The sequence below is a fragment of the Vulpes vulpes genome, chromosome 2 (assembly GCF_048418805.1).
Source record: "Vulpes vulpes isolate BD-2025 chromosome 2, VulVul3, whole genome shotgun sequence".
In the NCBI taxonomy this organism is placed as follows: Eukaryota; Metazoa; Chordata; class Mammalia; order Carnivora; family Canidae; genus Vulpes; species Vulpes vulpes.
Genome location: NC_132781.1, coordinates 121,701,994 through 121,722,467, shown reverse-complemented (window position 1 = coordinate 121,722,467; position 20,474 = coordinate 121,701,994). Strand labels below are relative to the sequence as shown.

Genomic DNA, 20,474 nt, shown 5'->3' with positions numbered 1-20,474 from the left:
CATTAGAGTAGCTGGCTGCTGTGATTTTGATTCACTCTGTCTCATTTAACCCTATGATGCTCTCAAGTGAGCGCCAACATTCCCATTTTATAAATGAGGAAACAAGATTTAAGGGACTAGGCTCAGATTCCATTATCACCAGTATAGCACTAGTTCGAGTAAAAAGGGCTGGTAATGGACTAATGTTCCAATCCCAGCTACAACACTTCTTAGTTGTCTAAGTGCATTTTGCTTTCCTTGCCTTACGTTCTGGTCTATAAATGCGGATAGCAGTACATACCTCATGAGATTGTTGTGGAGGTTCAATGAAATCAAGTTTGTAATACATGTAACAAAAGGGTCTGACACACAATGAGCAGTTAAATGGTGATGGATATACTATTACTATTATTGTGGTTTAAATAGACTTAACACCATGCTTTCAACATATAAGACTCTTCATTCTGTGGTTCTGCTCCACCAGCAGGAGAAAGAGAGGAGCAAGCAGAGAGATGGGAGCTGCACTTTAAACATATGGAAAGAAACATAAGAGCTGCCTATGTAAATATATCTTACAGAGATAATTATGGCTTGTCCATAAGGACAACAATTACAAACTCATCAATAATCATGAAAACAAAAAAGAGAAACACCTAACGGTCCAAAAGTAAGTCACTGGTTCAGCAGTCTTGACACAGCATCCCTGGAATATTACGTAGCCACAAAAAACCTTAGGAAACAGTTAATGACATGGAAAGATAATCATGACCTACTGAATAGAACAGATTATAAAACCAAAACGAGTATCTCTAATCAACACTATTGGTGTAATTTGCATTTTCTTCTTTTACTTGTCTGTAATTTCTAAATTTTCATTAGAGAGCATGTATTAACCTACATAATCCATAAAAAGAAGTTTGACCTTGGACTGCCCTTTTTTTTTTTTTTTTTTAATGACTAGCCTATCTGACCAGAAACACTAGGGAATATATGCCTCAGAAGAAGGTAGAGGAACACCCTCATATTTTGCTGTTAATGGCTTTGTGAACTAAGGAGTTGGCAGCTCAATGAAGGGAGATGTAATAAGCCATGTTAATGTTATCTAGGTCTCGCTGTAATTTGTCCGAAATATATTATCCAGGAGATTCTAGATAGAATACCTGCAAAGACTCAGATCTCACACCCAGTTCTCTGACCTATTCCAAATAGGTTTCTAGGTCCCTAATTGACATTATAAATACATCATTATATCTGGAGCTGTTCAACTAACCCAAATAACATGTTCTCATTCAGTGTCCCAAACTTATCTTCTTGAAATATAAATCACTGACCTACTTTGTTAAAGACAATTTTAATGCACCCTCTACCACAATGATAAAAACGGGAAGTTGAGGCTTCTATCAGGTCCCATTAGAGGAGCAGAAAATAGGCACCCAAATGCTCCCTGTTAACCCGGCTAACCAGTGAGCAGGACGTTCTGTACCCACCCTGCTCTGAGCTTATCCTTTTATGTCTGAAGTCTGAAACCTAACACAGGACGTGTAACAGGAAAGGGGACCCCAGACAATGTTTTTTTTACAAAATGGGATCACTTCCAGGCCACACTTCTTCCTGGTTCTACAGATTCACAATCACCTTAAATTTAGTGGTCTCTTAAACTGTAATCTCAAAACTCCATAAATCATTTTCAGGTCATTCTCATTTACAGAAGGCTTTGTTTTTCCCAAAATCAAAAGATGGGAGATCAACCACCTCCTTGGCCCATTGTCAAGGCCACTGTGAGGTGGAGGAAGGGGAGACAGTGAAAGAATGACAGGGAGAAAGTAAAGAGAAATGAAAAGGAAGCAAATGAAAGAGAAAACAGAGATGGTGGAGAACAAGTTACCTACATTTGGGCTGAGATTTCTTAGAATACAAGGTCTTAAGAATTAAGAAGGACTTTCATGTTAAAACCTTCAACACCTCAAACCACCACCATTTCAGTACTTTAAAAACTCATATATCAATAGCTCTAAAAACAAATAAAGCTGGTAAAGGCATAAACCCTCCAAATCAGAATATTATTGGAATTTTTTTCCTCCATAGGAACAAAAGTTCCTCTCTTAACAACGCACCTACCTACTACTGGATATTAGGTTCTTTCCTCCCACTCTCACCAGCAAAGTGCTCTCACCAAAGCAAGATCAGAATGGGGGGGAGGGGGAACGGGGGACGACAACACGACAGACACACACACACACACACACACAACATGATAATAGAAGTCCTAAACCAGAGACCTTACACACACTCATGAATGAGAGTGAATTAACCCTGCTGCACTAGCACATATATCTAAAGGAAGATAGAAACTGAGTGCCAGATCCAAACATCCTGGCATTGAAATCGCAGCATTCCTGGGATCTGCAAACTGTCTGGATACACCAAAGGAAAAGGATATGTAGCTTAATAAGATCAAGAAACAAAGCTGACAGGACAGTACCACACTTTAAAACCCTAAGGAAGTAGCTGCCTAGGGCTAAGGGGATGGGAAGGATGCAGGATGATGGCTAAGAAGTACAGGGTTTCTTGGAGGGGGGGGGGGGGGGAATGATGAAATGTTCTAAAATTAATTGTGGAGATGGGTGAAAAATTCTGTGAATATACTAGAAGCCATGAACTATACACTGTAAATTGTGTGGCATGTGAATTACATCTCAACAAAGCTGCTTTAAAAAATCCTAAGAAAGGACCTCCAAGGTCTCCACCCATGCATTGCCTAACCCCATGCTGGCACATTTGGGGAGCTCAGTAATGACTGCTTGAGGTGTCACATTAAGAGACATGACTCATCCCTCTCCCGCTTAACATTTCACAAGTTTCTCATTTCAGATAACCATCAAAAAACATTTCATTCTTCTTTCTTAAAGAGACTCAGTTCTCCAGACTGAAGGGGATGGGGAAGATTAAATCCCAACATTTTGAACCCAGATTTGTGAAAACAAGCCAATTTTAAGTTATCTTCAGCTGGTGATCATCTTCATGCTTGAACTCTGTGCTGCTACAAGAACAAAAACCCAAAGCCCTGTTGTTGTCTTTTCATTGCAGTATAGTGTGAAGTTATGCTGGCCAGAAGAGGTGGGGGAGATGAAAAGCGAGCCAAAGTCATATCCCAAACGGCACTAAGGCCAAAAGCTCTCGGTTCCACTCCAATTTTCTATGCAATGGAACAGAGCTTCCCTCCTGAGGAACTGATTACAAGCAAGCTGGCTATGTAAAGAGGAAACTGGATTTCTTTCCAAAGAGAGAACCATCTCGTTGCTCCTAACGGAGCTGGCAACATGGTAGCTTGCTGACCTTGCATGCTGAGCGCAAGGCAGCTTCGGTCAGAGGGCCGGGAGACCTCAGCAGACAAAGCTGTTGGTAGCTTCCAAGGCCTGGCCAGTAGGCCAGAGGCAGCAGGGACAAGGCAAGGCTGTAGGTGCAGAGGCATCTATTCCCAGTGCCTGCCAGGCCTCAATATTGCCCACAGCAGGAGTTACGAGGCTGGTGATCTGCTGGATAAGCAGTCCAGGGAAGGTATGTCAGACATCTCAATGCACTAGTCTGATACAAATGCAAGGAAGCCTTGCCTGTGGGAAAGCAGCCCACAGGATTTCTTAAGAAGCAAACAACAGGGGGAGAGCAGCACTAAGCTCCTCCCAGTGACATCCAGGGGTCTCATCAGCAGTGGCTCTGGTGTGCTGCCACCCTGATACTGCCGAGAACCAGCTAAGATCGGAACAGAGATAAGGAGGAAGCTGTTGCCAGAAATGAATTGCCTTAAGGCACCTTCAAGACAGGAGGGGAGAGATCAACTCTCTGGGTTTGCACCTCACCTCCCCAGCCCCCTGCAGAGCCCTCAAACCAGTCTCCCTCCTAATCTGCCCCAGACACTGAGTTCCCTGGAGCTGTGCAACAGCTCAGTCAGCTCATTAGCTTCCTGAATGTTTTTAAAGGAGAAAATTTGCAACATAATTACAAGCTCTGACCCCAAATGACTTTAACCCTAACAAGAGCACCCAAGACTCACTGTGGGAAAAAACGTTTGCCCTGTGGTTGCTCCTGAGCATAAGGTTTCCTTTCAGGAGCTTCCCCCACCCCCCAATGCTACAGAAGGGTCCAGGCTCACAGGCCAAGCTCATGGAACAACTAGATCCCAGGCACAGACCCCCTCCATGCAAATCACCAGGGGGCCTTGCAAAGAATGCAGATTTCCAGACCTCACCCTAGAACACACATATCAGAATAGGAATCCTCAGTTAAGGGAATTCTTACACAAATTCATGTCTAAGAACAACCATGTTAGAACAAGGACAATCTATAGAAATGTCAATAATGGCACATTCCAATTACAGGGCACTTACCATGTGCCAGCTTACTCTGCTAAACACAATACCTACAATTATCTCACTTATTCCTCAAAATATCATAAGGTGGATATTTATCACTGTTGCACTTACTCTGCAGTTTCACTTCCAATGTCAGATCCAAAGGACTCTGGGCAAGCCCTCACCCAAAGGGGTGGGCCAAAATCAAGCACCTTGTCATCAGAGCAAAAATCTCTCCAACCCTCCCTCTACCCACATGTTCTGCTGAATGTTGCTATTCCCCCTGATTTTGGCCTCCACTCTTTCACCCACTCCAAGCCAGTGGTTCTCCACCTTCACTGCACATTAGAATCACCTGGGAAGCTTTGGAAATTCCCCCATGCTCGGGGCACCTGGGTGGTTCTGTCAGTTAAGCATCAGAATCTTGGTTTCAACTCAGGTCGTGATCTAGGGTCACAAGATGGAGCCCCACATCGAACTCAGCGGGAAGTCTGCTTTAAGATTCTCTCCCCTTCCATCTACCCCCACTTGCTCTCTCCCTCTATTATTCCCCATGCTCATATTTGCAACCCAGACAAAGTATATCAGAATCTCCTGGGATGAGTCCCAACTCCTCAGATGATTTCAATGGGCAGCTAAGGCTGAGAACCATTGCCTAGGCTTCTAATAGCACCTGGAGAGATCCAAAGCTATACCAGGAACCCACCATCTCTTTCCAGAGTGTAAGACCTATGCTTCCCACTGCCTAGTAGGTGCCTCCACCTACATAATTCCATAGGAACAACTCAGCAAGGACAAACCTTACTTAGCCCTGTATCCTGTATCATACACACTTTTGGTACAGAGTTCAACCATGCTCCCCCAAGACCTAAGACAGAAACAAAATGCCCTGGCCTCCTCCCTCCTCGGTCTGCTGTTGACTACATGTTCTCTTCGCCCACACCAACATGTCTCCTCAGAAAAATGCCATGGAATCTTGCTTTCTCCCCTATAATCTATCAGCGTTTGTTTGAATATTCAAATAATGATTCCATTGAGTGAACCAGATTTTCAGCAAAGTGTCCTCCCTGTCACTTGAAGCACAGCTTCACCTCCCCTCCCCTTCTTTGCAGGCACCATGACCAGATGGTAACCATTTTCTCAGACATTTCTGCCTTGGGATAGCACTAAGTATATTAAAGCTCAAGTCACTGGTAAAATACAGGAGTATTTTAAGGTAGACAATGATAAATAATCTTCAATCTAATGATTATGATTTAATGGCTATGTGAACATATTTCAGAAGAAAATATGGTGAACTACATCAAACCTGTAATTTCAGAATGCTGTAGAGTTCCTTTTTGAAATGAATGTACTTTTTAAGAAGTAGAGTTTTACAAAGTAAATAAACAGTAGTAAAGGTGGGGCAAAACTAATAGAGGTGGTTTTAAATGATTTATCATTAGGAACACTGCCTCCTTGGACTTGATGAGCTTTCCCCTGACTCTCCCGGAGTTCTCTATTATGTCCTCCAGGATCCTTTTTCAACTTCTAATTGTGCTCTGGACCGTCTGTGCTTCCCCTGCCTCCTCTCAAGATGAGCACCTAGAAGACAGTGACTGTGCCCACTCTTTCCCAGAAACCTTCCATCTCAACATGAGCTATCACAGGCAGTGAAATAAAGGCCACATGAAACAGGTGGCATGATCCTATTCTAGCACTTCACAGAAAAGTGCTAAGCTTGGTGGGAGAGGCAGCCCTAGGAGAGAGGTCAGAAAAAACTCCCTAGTCCCTCACCACTCCCCAGAAATTCCATTGCCTGGAGAAGCTTTGCTGATAGACGAGATGTGCCTACTGGCCTAAAGTCATGATCTCTAGTCACTAAAGTAGGAGACTACTCTCCTTTAACACCTGCCAAACTGGTGATGTAAGAAAATAAAAATTCAGCGGCATCCTCACTAGTAATGCAAACAAGTTCTCTGAGTCCTACATTCAAGAGATTCCTAGTACAGCTAGGTTTCATTTTAGGGAAAGATTTTGTTGTGGCTCTTAATCCCAGAACCAACACTATGTACAGACTGGGGAGTAAGAAATGGAGAAAACTCTAAGGACTGTTTATAGAGGCTACTTATAACCAACTAGTGAGTTTTCTTCCTATACTACAATCATGATATATAAAATTCACTTCACTCAGAACTTTCCAGAAACACTCCTATAGCATATTTATCAAAATAAAAACTGCATATATCCTTTGGCCCAGCAGCTCCATTTCTAGTATTTGTTCTACACATCTACTCACTCATGTACCCACGACAGGTAGCAAGATGTTCTGGTAACAGTAAAAGATTGGAAATCACATAAACGTCTATTATTATGGGACTGGTTAAATGAACCATGTCATATCCATTCAATGGAGTACAGTGTAATGCTAAAAATGAGTAGCTGTGTATGTACCAATGTACAATAAGATCTAAAATACATTAAAACCATGCAATAAGCAAATCTATGCAAAACAGTGCATATGGCATGCTACCGAAAAACATATAAATATGTATTTACTGGTGTATCCATAAATTCTATCTGAAAAATTCACAAGAAATGGTAAAATGTTGTCTCCAGTACAAGACCTTGGGATCAGGAGGCAAGAGGAATTGGGAGAAACACATTCCTTTTTGCCCCATTTTGAACTGTGTACCATGTAAAAGTATTACCTACTTAAATAAATCTTTTTAAAAGAAATATAGGTATGAGGGGCATCTGGGTGGCTCAGTCGGTTAAGCATGTGCCTTGGGCTCAGGTCATGATCTCAGAGTCCTGGAATCAAACCTCACAACAGGCTTCCTGCTCAGCAGGTAGTCTGCTTCACCCTCTGCCACACGCCACCCCCTCCCCGACTCCACCTCTCCCGGCTTGTGTTCTCTACTCCCTCTCTCAAATAAATTTTTTAAAATCTTAAAATAAAATATATATATAAAATCTTAAAAATATATATATATTCATAAATATATATGAATTAAAGTAAAAATGCCGTTCTAATCTTATTTTATTTGCTCAACTAATAATCATTTTCTACACCTGACCCACAGGTGCAATAACGAGATACCCAGTAAGGACTCTGTTAAGGTTTCAGTTCTATGGGCTTGACAGGGTCCATGACACAAATTGCCTCAAGCTCATTCAATCTGCCTGGAAATCCACTGAAAGTCTCACAGGAGGAACCAGTTCATAGATTCAAAGTGTTCAAATTAGCCTAGAGTAAAAATGTAAAAGCACATCTGATAGCAAGATCAAATGAGCTTTGAAATCTACCTGTAACGTCTTTACAAACCATGTAAAATGGGGTTTATTTTGGCTTTGCTTTTGCGGCAGCAGCAGGAGTCAAAGTGCAGCTACTGGCTTGGCCCAGAGAAGCCAGCTGGTTAACAAGGTTTGGTCCAGAATTCCCAAGCCCCTAAAACCTTTGTCCATCTGGCAAAGAAAACGCACACACACACAGAGACCACTCTAACCTCAGGAATCTCCTCTTTCTAAATATAGTAGGCAACTGCCCAGCCTCCAAGCTCACCCTCTGAAGCATTCTGTGCCTTCCAACCAAGGTGAAATGAGCCAGATGTAAACAAGCCGTGACAGCTTCTGGCCCACACTGCCAAGCTGTTTTCCTCAATATTTCCTCTATTTCTCCACTCTGGGTGTATACAGAAATGTGTAAATCCCAGTGACTCAATTTTGTAAACATTCCTCTGACCACTAATGCAGTTTTTCTCACCCTAGCAAATGTATTTCCCTCTTGGTCCCTGATATTTAAGCTTGGACTAGCCTATTAGATATGGATGAAGCTCTATCCTATCTCCTATTGTATCCCTAAGAACCTAGAGCTCAGAAAACATACTGGACAGGTCCCAAGCTAATTAGGACACAGCCAATTAATTGTAATCTGTCTCTCTTTTTCAATCCCTCTCTCTCTTTCTCTCTCCCTCACTCACACACACGATTTTTTTTCTCATGCCCTGGTTCTTTTAGAATCCATGTCAGTGCCTAAAAGAAAGGCCTGTTCTATTAAGGATGCTTCCAATTTAAGCAAAAAATGAAGCTTCAGAAACATAATCAAACACACTTGAAGGATCACAAGACAAATATAAACTGGCCATTTGGATGCAAAAGACCTAAACAATAGATGTCAAAGAGCTTGTAAAACTTGGAGGCTACTCTAGAAGCTGCAGGACATGGAAAGAACAGAGCAGGGCTCCATATTTGTTAAATGAAAATCTTCCTTTGACAGCAAAAAATATATCATTTGAAACACGCTGAGTTATAATTTTAAAAATTAAAACTAAAGTCCGTCAGAAATTTAAATCTAGCAAAGCCATTTTGTTAGCTTCATATTGGAATCCCTCCTATGGCTAGCTTTGTAAAATGCAATGGCCTTGGGAGGATAGCAATGTCACACCTTCATGATTTCCTTTCCCCAAGAGCTCAGTGGTGATTCCTCCCTGGCCATTCTCATTTCATCAATTCATGGGGTTTGTGATCATTAGCTTAAACCGACCAGAATTAGGAAGCCCAGCCTGGGGCCTCTGTCCAAAAGGATGCTGCCAGCCTTACAAAAGCAGAAACCTGAAATTCAGCCTCCTAAGAATCATCGCCATAAGCCCTGGGATCCTATAACTGAGCAGTCATATGCATCTGAGATTAAAGCAAGTGGAAGCAAAAAATCGCCAAATGAGGACAAATGGAGTAAATATCCTGGGTGCTGTTCATTTAATTATTAAAAGTTTTATGGGACATAGTAAGGGGGGAAATCCAAGACATAAAACACTGCCCAACAAAAAGATCTAAACAGAAATTTCAGCAAAGAAAATGCTTCCATGGTCAATAAGCACATGAATATATGCTCAAATCATTAGTCAACAGGGAAATGAAAATTAAAACTAGGATTAACCACTTCACACCTACTAAAATGGCTGCAATAGAAATGACAGACAATAACAAGTACTGGTGATACACATGTAGAGAAATTTGAACCCTTGTACAAAGCTGATGGGAATTTAAAAGAATGTTTCTGCTATGGAAAAGTTTGGCAGGTTTTTAAAAAATTAAACCTAAGTTTACCATACAACCTAGCAATTCTACTCCCACATAAGAAATAAGAAATGAGGGATCCCTGGGTGGCGCAGTGGTTTGGCGCTTGCCTTTGGCCCAGGGCGCGATCCTGGAGACCCGGGATCGAATCCCACATCAGGCTCCCGGTGCATGGAGCCTGTTTCTCCCTCTGCCTATGTCTCTGCCTCTCTCTCTGTCTCTCTGTGACTATCATAAATAAATAAAAATTAAAAAAAAAAAAAAGAAATAAGAAATGAAAACATACATCCAAACAAAGACACGTACACAAATCTTCATTACAGCTTTGTTCATAAAAGCCAAAAATGAAAACCCAAATGTCCATCAAACAGTGAATGGATAAAGTATGATTTACAAAATGGAATACTCTTCAACAATAAAAATGAACAAACCACTGACACATGCTACAACATGGATCAATTATAAACATTATACTAACAGAAAGAAGCCAGATGCCCAAGACCACATATAGTATCAGTCCATTCAGCATAAATTTTCATAGAAGACAAAACTACAGTTATAGGAAAAAGTAGAATAATGGTTGTCTGAGGCTTGTGGTAAAAATAGTGACAGAAGTGTCACTTTTTGGGGTGACAGAAATGTTTTAAAACTGGAATGGGGTGATAGTTGCATAATTCTGTAAACTAACTACCATGAATGAATTATACACTTAAAACTGGTGAATTTTCTAATTCAATAAAGCTTTTATAACAAAATTCATCCAAAACATGCTGACCTGAAACAAATGGATATTTTAAAAGGAATGACCATAGGGGCATGTGGGTGGTATAGTCAGTTAAGCATCTGACTCTTGGTTTCAGCTCAGGTCGTGATCTCAAGGTCATGAGATCAAGCTCCCCTTCGACTCCGCACTCAACATGGAGTCTGCTTGAGAGTCTCTCTCCCTCTCTCTGCCCCTCCTGTTTGTGCTTGCTCGCTCACTTGCTCTCTAAAATAAATAACCATAAACATAATGTTCATGAGAAGCACTCATGATAAAGTGATAGGTCAATTCCAACTTTCAGTGATCATTCTGTGGGGGGAAAAAATGAAGAGGAGAAAAAAAGCTTTTTATGGTTTTAAAGGAGAAAGAATAGTCCTTCCTAATGACAGCTGTTGGTAATCAAAGCCCAACAAATAAGATATTCAACCATAAAAAGGAATGAAATTCTGGCACATGCTACAACATGGATGAAGACATTATGTTAAATAAAACAAACCAGTCACAAAAGGACAATTATTCTATTACTCCACTAACATGAAGTACTCAGAGTAGTTGAGGTTACCAGGTACTTGAGGGAGGGGAGAATGAGGGTTATCATTTAATCGGTATAGAGTTTAAGTTAGAGATAATGAAAAAGTTCTGGAAAGCAACAGCACTGCTGGTTACACAACACTGTCAATGTACTGAATACCAAGGAAGTGTACACCTACAAAAGGTTAAATTCTGTGAATTCTGTGTTATGTGTATTTCACCAAAAAAAGCAAAAACAACAACAACAAAAAACTCAACAATAAGGAAACTCAAACAACCCAATTTAAAAATGGGGCAAAAGACCTGAACAAACACCTCATCAAAGATGATACACAGCTGGCAAATATACATATGAGAAGATGCTCCCCATCAAGTTTTTAGGGAACCACAAATTTAAAAAACAATGAGATACCACTACACACCTGTTATAATGGCTAAATCCAAAACACTGACACCCAATTCTGGTGAGGATATAGAACAGGAACTCTCATCTTTTGTTCCTGGGAAGGCAAAATGGTACAACACTTTAGAAGACAGTTTAGCAGTTTCTTCTTTTTTTCTAAGATTTTATTTATTTGAGAGACAGCACATGACACAGCAAGAGAGAGCATGAACGGAGGTGAGGGGCAAAGGGAGAGAGAGAAGCCAACTCCCTCCCAAGCAGAGAACCCTACGCAAGGGACTGGGGATGCCAGGATCAATCCCAGGACCCTGAGATCATGACCCATCCTGAAGGCAGACTTTTAATGACTGTGCCACCCTGGTACCCCAGTCCAGCAGTTTCTTACAAAACTGAACATATCTTACCATATGATCCACCAGTTGTGCTCCCTGGTATTTACTCAAATGAGTTGAAAACCTAAGTCCACACATACACCTACAAACAAATGCATCCGCTTTATTCATAACAGCCCAAATTCAGAAGCAACCAAGATGCCCTTCAATAAATAAATGGATACATTCATATGGTACATCCAGACAAAGGAATATTTGTCAGTAATAAAAAGAAATGACCAGTCAAGCTACAAGAAGACATGAAGGAATCTTGAATGCATATTGCTAAATGAAAGAAGCCAATCTGAAAAGGCTAACCACCCTATGATTCCTAGCACAGTATATGACATTTTGGAAAAGGCAAAACTGGGGAAACAGTAAAAAAGCACAGTAGTTGCCAAGAGTAGGGGCACAGAAATGAGTAAGTGGAACATAGGGGTTTTTTAGGGCAGTGGAACAATTCTGTACAATACTACAATGGCCGATACACATTATTAAGCATTCATCAAAACCCAGAGTGAACCCTAATGTAAGCTATGGACTTTAGGTAACAACATTGTATCACTATTGCAACCAATGCACCACACTAATGCAAAGCATCCATAATAGGAAAAATAGAGAAGAATAGGTGTGTAGGGCTATACTCTATACTTTCCACTCAATTGTTCTGTAAACCTAAAACTGCACTAAAAATAGTCTATTAATATAGACTATTAATTTAAGAACCTTAAACCTCTGTCAGTAAATTGAGAACTATAGATTAGATGTAATTGATTCAACCCTAGAACAGAATGGATTAAAGTAGAGGAACTTTTTTTTTTTTTTGTATATGTGCTGCCGAAGTGAGCACGAGGACCTTTTTTTTTTTTTTTTTTTTTTTTCAAACACACGAGGGTTTATTTGCAAGCTCGAGCGTGGGTCCAAGTATACCCGACACAGCAGAGCAGGGACTTGGACCCCGAGGTGGGTTTCAGCTTAGTTTTTATAGGCTGGTCTAGGGGATCTTGAGAAGGGGTGGAGGAATTTCTCAAGTTCTGTTTACAAGGAACTTTTTTTAAAGTCAATGTTATATAGGGGATCCCTGGGTGGCTCCATGGTTTAGCGCTGCCTTCAGCCCAGGGCCTGATCCTGGGGACCCAGGATCGAGTCCCACATCGGGCTCCCTGCACAGAGCCTGCTTCTCCCTCTGCCTGTGTCTCTGCCTCTCTCGCTCTCTCTCATGAATAAATAAATAAAATCTTTTAAAAAATAAAGTCAATGTTATATAAAAACTACAATATCTTATTTGGATATTATTTACTATTATTTATATTTGTATGAGTAATACTCCAAATGTCAGTATCACAAATTACCACCATTTACAAATGATTAGGAAATGTCTTTTTTTCCTCTTTTATCTGTAAGGTGCTAATAATGCAAAGCAAAGAAACTGGGAAAACCTTTTTTGTTACCCAATTCCATACCCATTTGCCCTATATTAGGATTTTGTAAGTAATATCATTACTCCTAAACAAAGCTGGCTGACAATGAACATCCTTTGGGAGGCCATTTGAATGAAGGGCTCATCTTACTAATGCAAAAAGCCTATGCCAAATTCTAAGAACTATAAAAGTGTGACATGATTTCAAGCATGCAACTCTTACATAAAATAATAAATTCAAAAAATAAAAAAAAATAAAGCATGCAACTCTTGATGTTGATTTTGTTTTCTTTTATTTATTTATTTATTTATTTACTCTTTTTATTGAGCAAAGAGGATAAGTCATTTATCTCAGCAGATCAGACCGGGGAATAGGTTTCTGGCCTTCTTGTTTGATGTTTTATTACCCAGCTAAAAAAGAATCACTTCCAGTTTTAAAATAAATAAGTCATGGAAAGTAATGTACAGCATATTGATGATAGTTAATAATAACGTAGTATACGTTTAAAATTTGCTGAGAGTAGCTCTTAAAAGTTCTCACCACAAGAAAAAAAAAATTCTAACTGTATGGGGTCACATGTTAACTAGATGTATGGTGGTGATCTCTTACAACATATACAAATACAGAATCACCAGAAACTAATATAAAGTTATATGTCAATTATACCTCAACTTAAATTTTTTAATTAAAAAAAGAAAGCAATGCTATAAAAGTACACATATTTTAAATTTTTTTTAAATCACTGATAATCACTCAGCACTTCCCAAAGAAAAACTCTATTGTTATAAAAGGCAAGAGATAGTCAGACACCCTCATTTTTTTGTTCTTTAATCCTATGATGGAGAGAAACACAAAACTCCAAAGTACAATACAAAACACTAGCTATTCTTTGCCACCCAGGTCTCAACTTCTGAAAAACCACTAGAATAATATTTTCACTTAATCTAGCACCTGCTGCATGCTTCTCCTTTTTAGGGCTTAGATCTATGAAGAATTTGCATCTTCAGTACCACTATGATTACTGAAAGTAAAAAAGGGTCATGTTCAAGAGAAAGCCCTCAAGTCTATTGCCAGGTTCAAAACCTACACAACTTCTTAGCTTTGGACCTTAGAAAAGTTATCCAACTCTAAAACACAGAAAAATAAGAGTATTCATCTCACAGGACAGCAGTAAGGACTAATGAGACAATGTAGACACTTAGCATAGGGCCAGATACTTGGTAAGTGCTCAATAACCAAAAGCACATCATCTCCAAAAAGTCTCATGAATACTACAGGCTCAACTACAGAAATATAAATACACTGACCTCATTTTTTTTTGGGGGGGGGAGGGTCACCCAACAGGATAAAATGCCAGAGTAAGGGCTTTATGGGATATCACACAACTTGCCCAACTTGACTGAAAGGTCAGAGAGGAAAGGGGCTAGATTCTTAGTTTTATCTCAGTCTCCTCTGTATCCATCCACAGTACCATGAACTAAAACTAATCTACTCCCCACTCATGGGTTTGAAACACAAAATACCCGGGTTTCTCCCAGCTCCAGGACATGGTTCCATCTTTGGGATCTCACCCCTACATAAACCCCCCTGAAGAGCAGCTTATAGATTCAAAGTTCCCCCACCTGAAATTCCAATGAAAAACTCTGTACCTAAAGTTGGTCACCACCACCCAGGAGGAAACTATTAAAATTGTACCTGTGATGTTCGGAATAGGCAAATTTATTGCCTGAAAATACATCAGTGATTGACAAGGGCTGGGGACAGAGGCAGGCAGGAGCTGGGAGAAAATGGAGAATGACTGATGCCCAATGGGAATCAGATTTCTTTTGGGGTGATGGAAATGTTCTAAGATTGATTGTAGGGATGACTGTACAATTCTGTGAATGTACTAAAAACCTCTGAATTGGATTCTCTAAGTGGGTGAACTATATGGTAGGGTGAATTATACCTTTAAAAAGTTGATATTTTTAAATTATGAATTTTTGCCCCACCTTAGACTATCAGAATAAGGGTATTCATTCTATCTGAGAAAGCAGAAGCCAAATTTACAGCAACAAGTCCAAAAGCCAACTCTCAAGATGGAAAGAAACAGTTCCTGAAAACCCATACCACCCCTCAAAACCAACGGCCTAATTCACTTTCATTTCTATGAACCCACATTTGGTTTGTCACTGGGTCCATGAGACCAGCCATAAAGTCCATTCCTGCGAGGCAGGAGAGTCAAGAGGCACCCAGCGTAGCCACTGAGGGAGCATGTTAATCTAGCAAGAAGACTGAAAATTCAAGTTACCAAAACGTTATTTGGAACAGAAAGTATGTTGGGAAACTTACTCTTTTTTTTTTTTTTTTTTAACTTGTGGAACTTTTTTTGGCATAACATTATACAAATAGGATTACCAGGATTCTTCCCACCAGAGGTTAACACATACACAACTGTGTAAATTATGAAGAAGGCATAAGCCTAACTCCCTGCACCCAAACCAAAAACTATACCTCTGCTCTTACTTTTGCTCTGAGTCTTGACAACCTTGAAAGCTGGCAGATGATTATAGCTACCAACAAGTGAGTAGTGCTATGCCCCAGGCTCCAAGCTAAGTGTTTTCTTTACAAGCACTGATTCATTTAGTCCTCACAACACTAGAAAGTCAGGGTGGCTACTACCTGGAGGGACTCAGGCTCAGTGACTTGTCCCAAGTCTACCAGTTAAGTGCTGGGTTTAAGATTCAAACCCAGGAAATGTTAAAACTTAATTCTACAAGTCTGAACTTCATCTCCAACTTCTATCATCTCTACAGAAAAACAGAAAGTCTTGAACACACAAAATCCTCCCAAATGAAACACTGAATCACCAGTGCAAGGAATGAGTTTTGGGCATATGACAGCCACAGAAAAGACCTGGGCGAATCAGGAAAGCTTACCAACGTAGGTTGCAAATATTTTACCATTTATCTTCTATGTATCCAGACCAGAGGCTTGGGCTTCCAAGGCAAAACTTCATGGGGGGTTATTTGTTTATCAGATTCTCAAGGGGACTCAAGAGACAACTGACCTAGACAATAGTTTTGCTTCAAGTTTAAGTGCATAGGCTTTGGAATCAGATAGCTCTGGTTCAAATATACTTAACCACTTTGTTACTTTAAGCAGGTACTGACCTCTATGATTGATCTTCAGTTTCTTCAGGCATAAAATGAAAGTAAGAGTAACAATGATCAAGCTGAACTTTGGTAATCCCAAAAGGCTAGTTTTACTGCCTCAGATTATCACACGAAGGAAATCTAAACCCAAAGGTCTATGAATACTAATTATAAAATAAAGCCATAAAATTTTATAGCTCAAAGAGACTGTAAATTATCTAAACCAGGGTATTTTACATAATTATGTATTTATTTCGTGTAATTAGTTTTAAAAACACTGGCTTTACATTTTCAGTAATGAAAAGGACAAAAAGAAGAAAAATAATACACAAATACTAAGACAGTAATACACACTGTAGCAAGCACCTAATGATAATGGAATGCCTGAAATCTGGGAGAGAGTGATCAACTCCACTCTTTCCACAGAAGAGGTCACACATGATCTACTTAGGTAATAGTAGCTGTCAGAGTATTGTTAATACATACAACTAGATATAAACAGATTAGAACATTTAGTTCCTTACTAATCTTTCCCTCAAGTTACAGGGCTGCTCCATTCCATTAGACAACTTAAATAATTCTTAAGCCCTATCACTGCATTATTTCCCCCCACCCAAGGAATTCTTAGGCCTATCCAAAAAAAAAAAAAAAAAAAATAGTAGCAGGCAAATAAATTCCCAGTCACACAAATGTACCCTACTCATACTCAAGACAGATATACAAATGCAGTTCCAAATTCTAGCAGGCTTGGTCCAGGGGGTCCACTCTGGGTAAGCAGGATGAGAGAGGATTAAGAGCTCTGTGTTAGCAGGAACTCCGACTCTGGCTCAGACCATGCAGGGGTGCAAGATTAGGTCCCACTGCTGGAGCTGTGTGGCTCTGGACTAGTGACTTCATCAAGCCTGTGTGTAAAATGAATAACATGAGATAATTCACGGGCAAGGAGTCAGTCTCTGTTGCCAAAGGGGCAACACAATAATCACTGCTACATCATCAGGACCCAGGGCAGCAGTACCTACACACAGCAGGCACTCCATATGTTTGCTGAATAAAGCAGAAGGCCAATTAAAGCCAGAAAGACTGAATCAAAACTCGTGGGCCCAGTCTATGAGTGGGCTCCTAACTTTCTCCAAACCAGGGGTGGAGTGTTTCCTGAATCAAAGATGGTCAGTGGGAAAGGAAGAGTTATTGGTAGGCTTCAGATCATCAGAGACCCTGCCTCTGAGGAACCTCATCACACCACAATTTTATGTTTATTTCACTCCAAAAGATTGGCAATTGCTGTCCCGGGGTTCCGTTATCTCCCCCTACATTTTTAGAAGCAACAGGATCACAAAATGACATCTCAGGCAATTGACTTCCAGAAATCCCCTTTCAAGAGGCCTGGGAACAATTTTCAGAGACAGCACTCCACTCAGCCAATGCAGCCTGGCCTAGCTGAAAGGTAGCACCTATTAAGAAATCCATCCCACAGACGGGAAAGTAAAGTCAAAGACAGTTCCACTATCTTCCTTCATGTCATTCCTGACTCAAAAAACCAAAAGATGGACGGAGCTATTTTTAAAGGGGGGAGACTGAAAAAGCACCAAGATCGACCTCACGATCCAAGGAGCCCATCCCTAGAACACTTTCGTTTGGCCGGGAGAAACTCTCCGGCTCTGCAAAGGTCAAGGGAAAAATCATACACAGAATGCAAATCTCATTTCTCCCCTACCAAGAGGAAATAAGTAAAAAATGGGTTTTACAAAGGGCTCCGGAATCCTTAAGGACGAGTTTTAACTTCAGCTCTCCGAGTGAGGCCGGAGGACATTCCCTCAAAACCTTTGAGTTTTCAAGGATAAAGGGAGAGGCTTAAAAAAAAAAAAAGGAGAGAGAGAGATAGAGCGAGGGAGCGGGAGAGAGTCAGGATATGTTCGTTCTATTTTTAAACCCCCGCCCACAGCTTAGAGTAAAGGAACACTCTGATGCTGTCCTCCCACCCCTGTCACCTTCTGCTGAACACAAGAATCAGAACCTGCACGCGTTCCCCGCCCGGGGTCACTGGCTGCGAACGCTCCCCAGAAGCGCGAGCTCCCCAGCCGCGGCGCCCAGCCCTTTCCTGGCAGCGCCGGCGCCTTTCGGAGAACCCGGCGGCCCGGGCAGCCCGGCGCGCACAGAGCGGGGCGGTCCCCAGCCGCCCTCCGCCGAGGGGAGGCGGCGCCCCCCTGGCGGGGCACGTGCCGCTTCCCCGGCCGGGTACCCCGGGGTGAGCAAGCGTTCCCCCGAGGGAGCCGGAGCGGCGGGCGCGAGGGGGCTTCCCAACGGGGTGCGCGGCGCGCCAGGCACCGGCGTCGCACTCCCGGGACACCTGTGTGCCGCGCACACCCAGCCGCGGGGCCCCGGAGCGCCGCCCGCCCTCGGCCGCCGCCCGCCAGCCCCGAACGCCGCCGGGGGGCTCGGGGGCGCCTGCCTCGTCGACTGCTGCTCTGCTCGCTCGCCCCCGCCCGGCCCGGCGCGCCCGCCGGCAGCGTCCGCGGCCGTCGCCCGGGACCCGGCCGCCCGACGGCCCTCCCGCCTCAGGGTCCCGTCCCCTCAGGGTCGCGTCAGGCTCGGGACACTCACTCTTGAGCGCGCTGATGAGTGACTTCCCGTCCTTGATGAGCTCCTTGATGAATTTGTTGGTCTTGTCCAGCTCCGCTTCGTGCGACTTGAGCGTCTCTCGGAAGTGCGGGCTGTCGAGGCAGCAGTCGCTGAATTCCAGCGCGGGGAGCCCCATCGCGCCCGCGTCGCCCAGCCGGGGGGCGCGCCTGCCCCAGCGCCCGGGAGGCCCGCAGCCCCGAGCACGCACGCGGCGGGACCCCGGCCGGGACCCCCGACGCCCGCCGGCTCCACAGGTGTGGCCCCGCCTCGCCCTCCGCGCGGTGTCCGCCGGCGCGCACGACTGCCGACCCGAGCGGGGTCCCGGCCGAGGGGCGGCTGCTCCGGCGGCGCGCCACGGAGCGGCTGGCGGGCAGGAAGCGCGGCGACCGACCCGCAGCGGCGCCGGGAAGCGAGCGAGCAGGCGGGCGAGCGCGGCGGCCGCCTCCCCGCCTCCTTCGCCCGATCGCTCGCCAGCAGCCTCGAGCGCCCTCTCACAGCAGCCTCGGCCGCCCCGCCGGCGTCCGGGCCGCTCGAACCTGCTAGCGATGACCTAATCCCAGGCGGGCCAATCAGCACGCCCGCCTCAGCCCGACCCCCCTGCCTCCCGGGGACACCCGGCCCTTCCGCGGCCTTGACCCAATCAGCGGAGGGCGGGGGCGGGGCCTGGGCCGGGGGGCGGGCCCACGCCACCGCCTAGGGCCGCAACACAGGCTCCGCCCCCTCCCGCCCGCGCGGTGTTGCAGACCCGGTGCGGAAGGGGTGATCGCTGCGATGCGCCGACGCTTCCCACTCCCGATCTTGCGGACCTGCTGCGGCCGGGATCCGAACCCAAGGTGCTGCTTCTGCAGGTCTGGGAAGCGGAGGACCCTCAATGTGCCTAGCATGAAACGGGGCTGCAGTCCCCCCTGAACCCGCCCTGCAGGGCTGGGCAATCGAGCTTTCACTCGAAATGCAGCTCCCTAGCCCGGGAGAACCTCGAGCGCAGCGAACCACCATGTCCACCCTTTTCACCCGCTCCGTATTCCAGTCAAGCAGAAAATGTTTGTGTTTTTAAATTACCAGTTCTTCTTGCCCGCAATCTTCCCGCCCCCTCATGGCCACTCCTGCTCAAAACCCGCCCACGGCTGCCCCCCGGCCAAAGGCTCTAACATCCTTACGAGAATTTCAGCTGCCTGTTGTTTTCCTGTTGGGCATCTAGCACAATTTTACATAATTACCTCCTGCCTGTCGTCCTTTGATACCCTGTGAGCTTCACGAGGGCACAGACCGCTGCAGTTTTCTGGTGCGCTGCTGCATTCCTGCTACCTAGGCCAGTGGCTTGCATTTGGTAACAGATACTGAGAGCTTACCATGTGCTACATGTGCCATTCGTGCTCCGGTGACTGACAAATGTGGACTAAATTAAATCTTTCCCCACCTCCCACCCCCAGTGCGCTGCCCTGTCCTCCCTCTGTTCCACTACTGGAATTCATTCAGGCAGCTCACTTAACTGCACTGGTCAGGCTGGATCCCACAGTGTCTAGTGCTAAATTGGGAACTCCTAGAGCATAGGGACTGTCCCTGAATAAATTTTTGTGTGTCTAGGAGCTAGGAGCCTTTCAGTTAAGGGTTTTTTTTTTGGGGGGGGGGGGGGGTTGTTTTTTTTTTTTTTTTTTTGGTTTGTTCTTTTTTTTTTTTTAATAGATCTGCTATGTGCAAGCATTAAACTAGATGCTACCGATACTAAGATGAATAGCACAGAATGGACTTAATTGCTGCTAGTGGATGGGAGAGACAGGAGAAGAGCATTAGGGCTGCCTGGTGAGACAGGAGAAGGCCTGGGTGCTTAAAAACATGGGGAAAAGGT

At 43.6% G+C, this 20,474-nt stretch overlaps 1 protein-coding gene across 8 annotated transcripts in view; it reads right to left on the bottom strand.

Moving 5' to 3' along the window:
* ARHGAP26 (Rho GTPase activating protein 26) overlaps positions 1–20,012 on the bottom strand; it is a 416,966-nt gene extending 396,954 nt beyond the window's left edge. For 4 of the 8 annotated variants that reach the window (XR_012000004.1, XM_072749872.1, XM_072749873.1 and 1 more), the window contains exon 1: positions 18,611–19,124. Coding sequence is in view for 4 of the 8 variants with exons in the window: in XM_072749872.1 (XP_072605973.1) it covers positions 18,611–18,764 (154 nt within the window). In the remaining 4 variants the exon portion in view is untranslated. Of the gene's footprint in view, positions 1–16,715; positions 16,912–18,610; positions 19,143–19,845 lie in introns of those variants that run through there. The other 4 variants (XM_072749876.1, XM_072749877.1, XM_072749878.1 and 1 more) reach the window with 3 other exon arrangements.
* Positions 20,013–20,474: the final 462 nt, after the last annotated feature.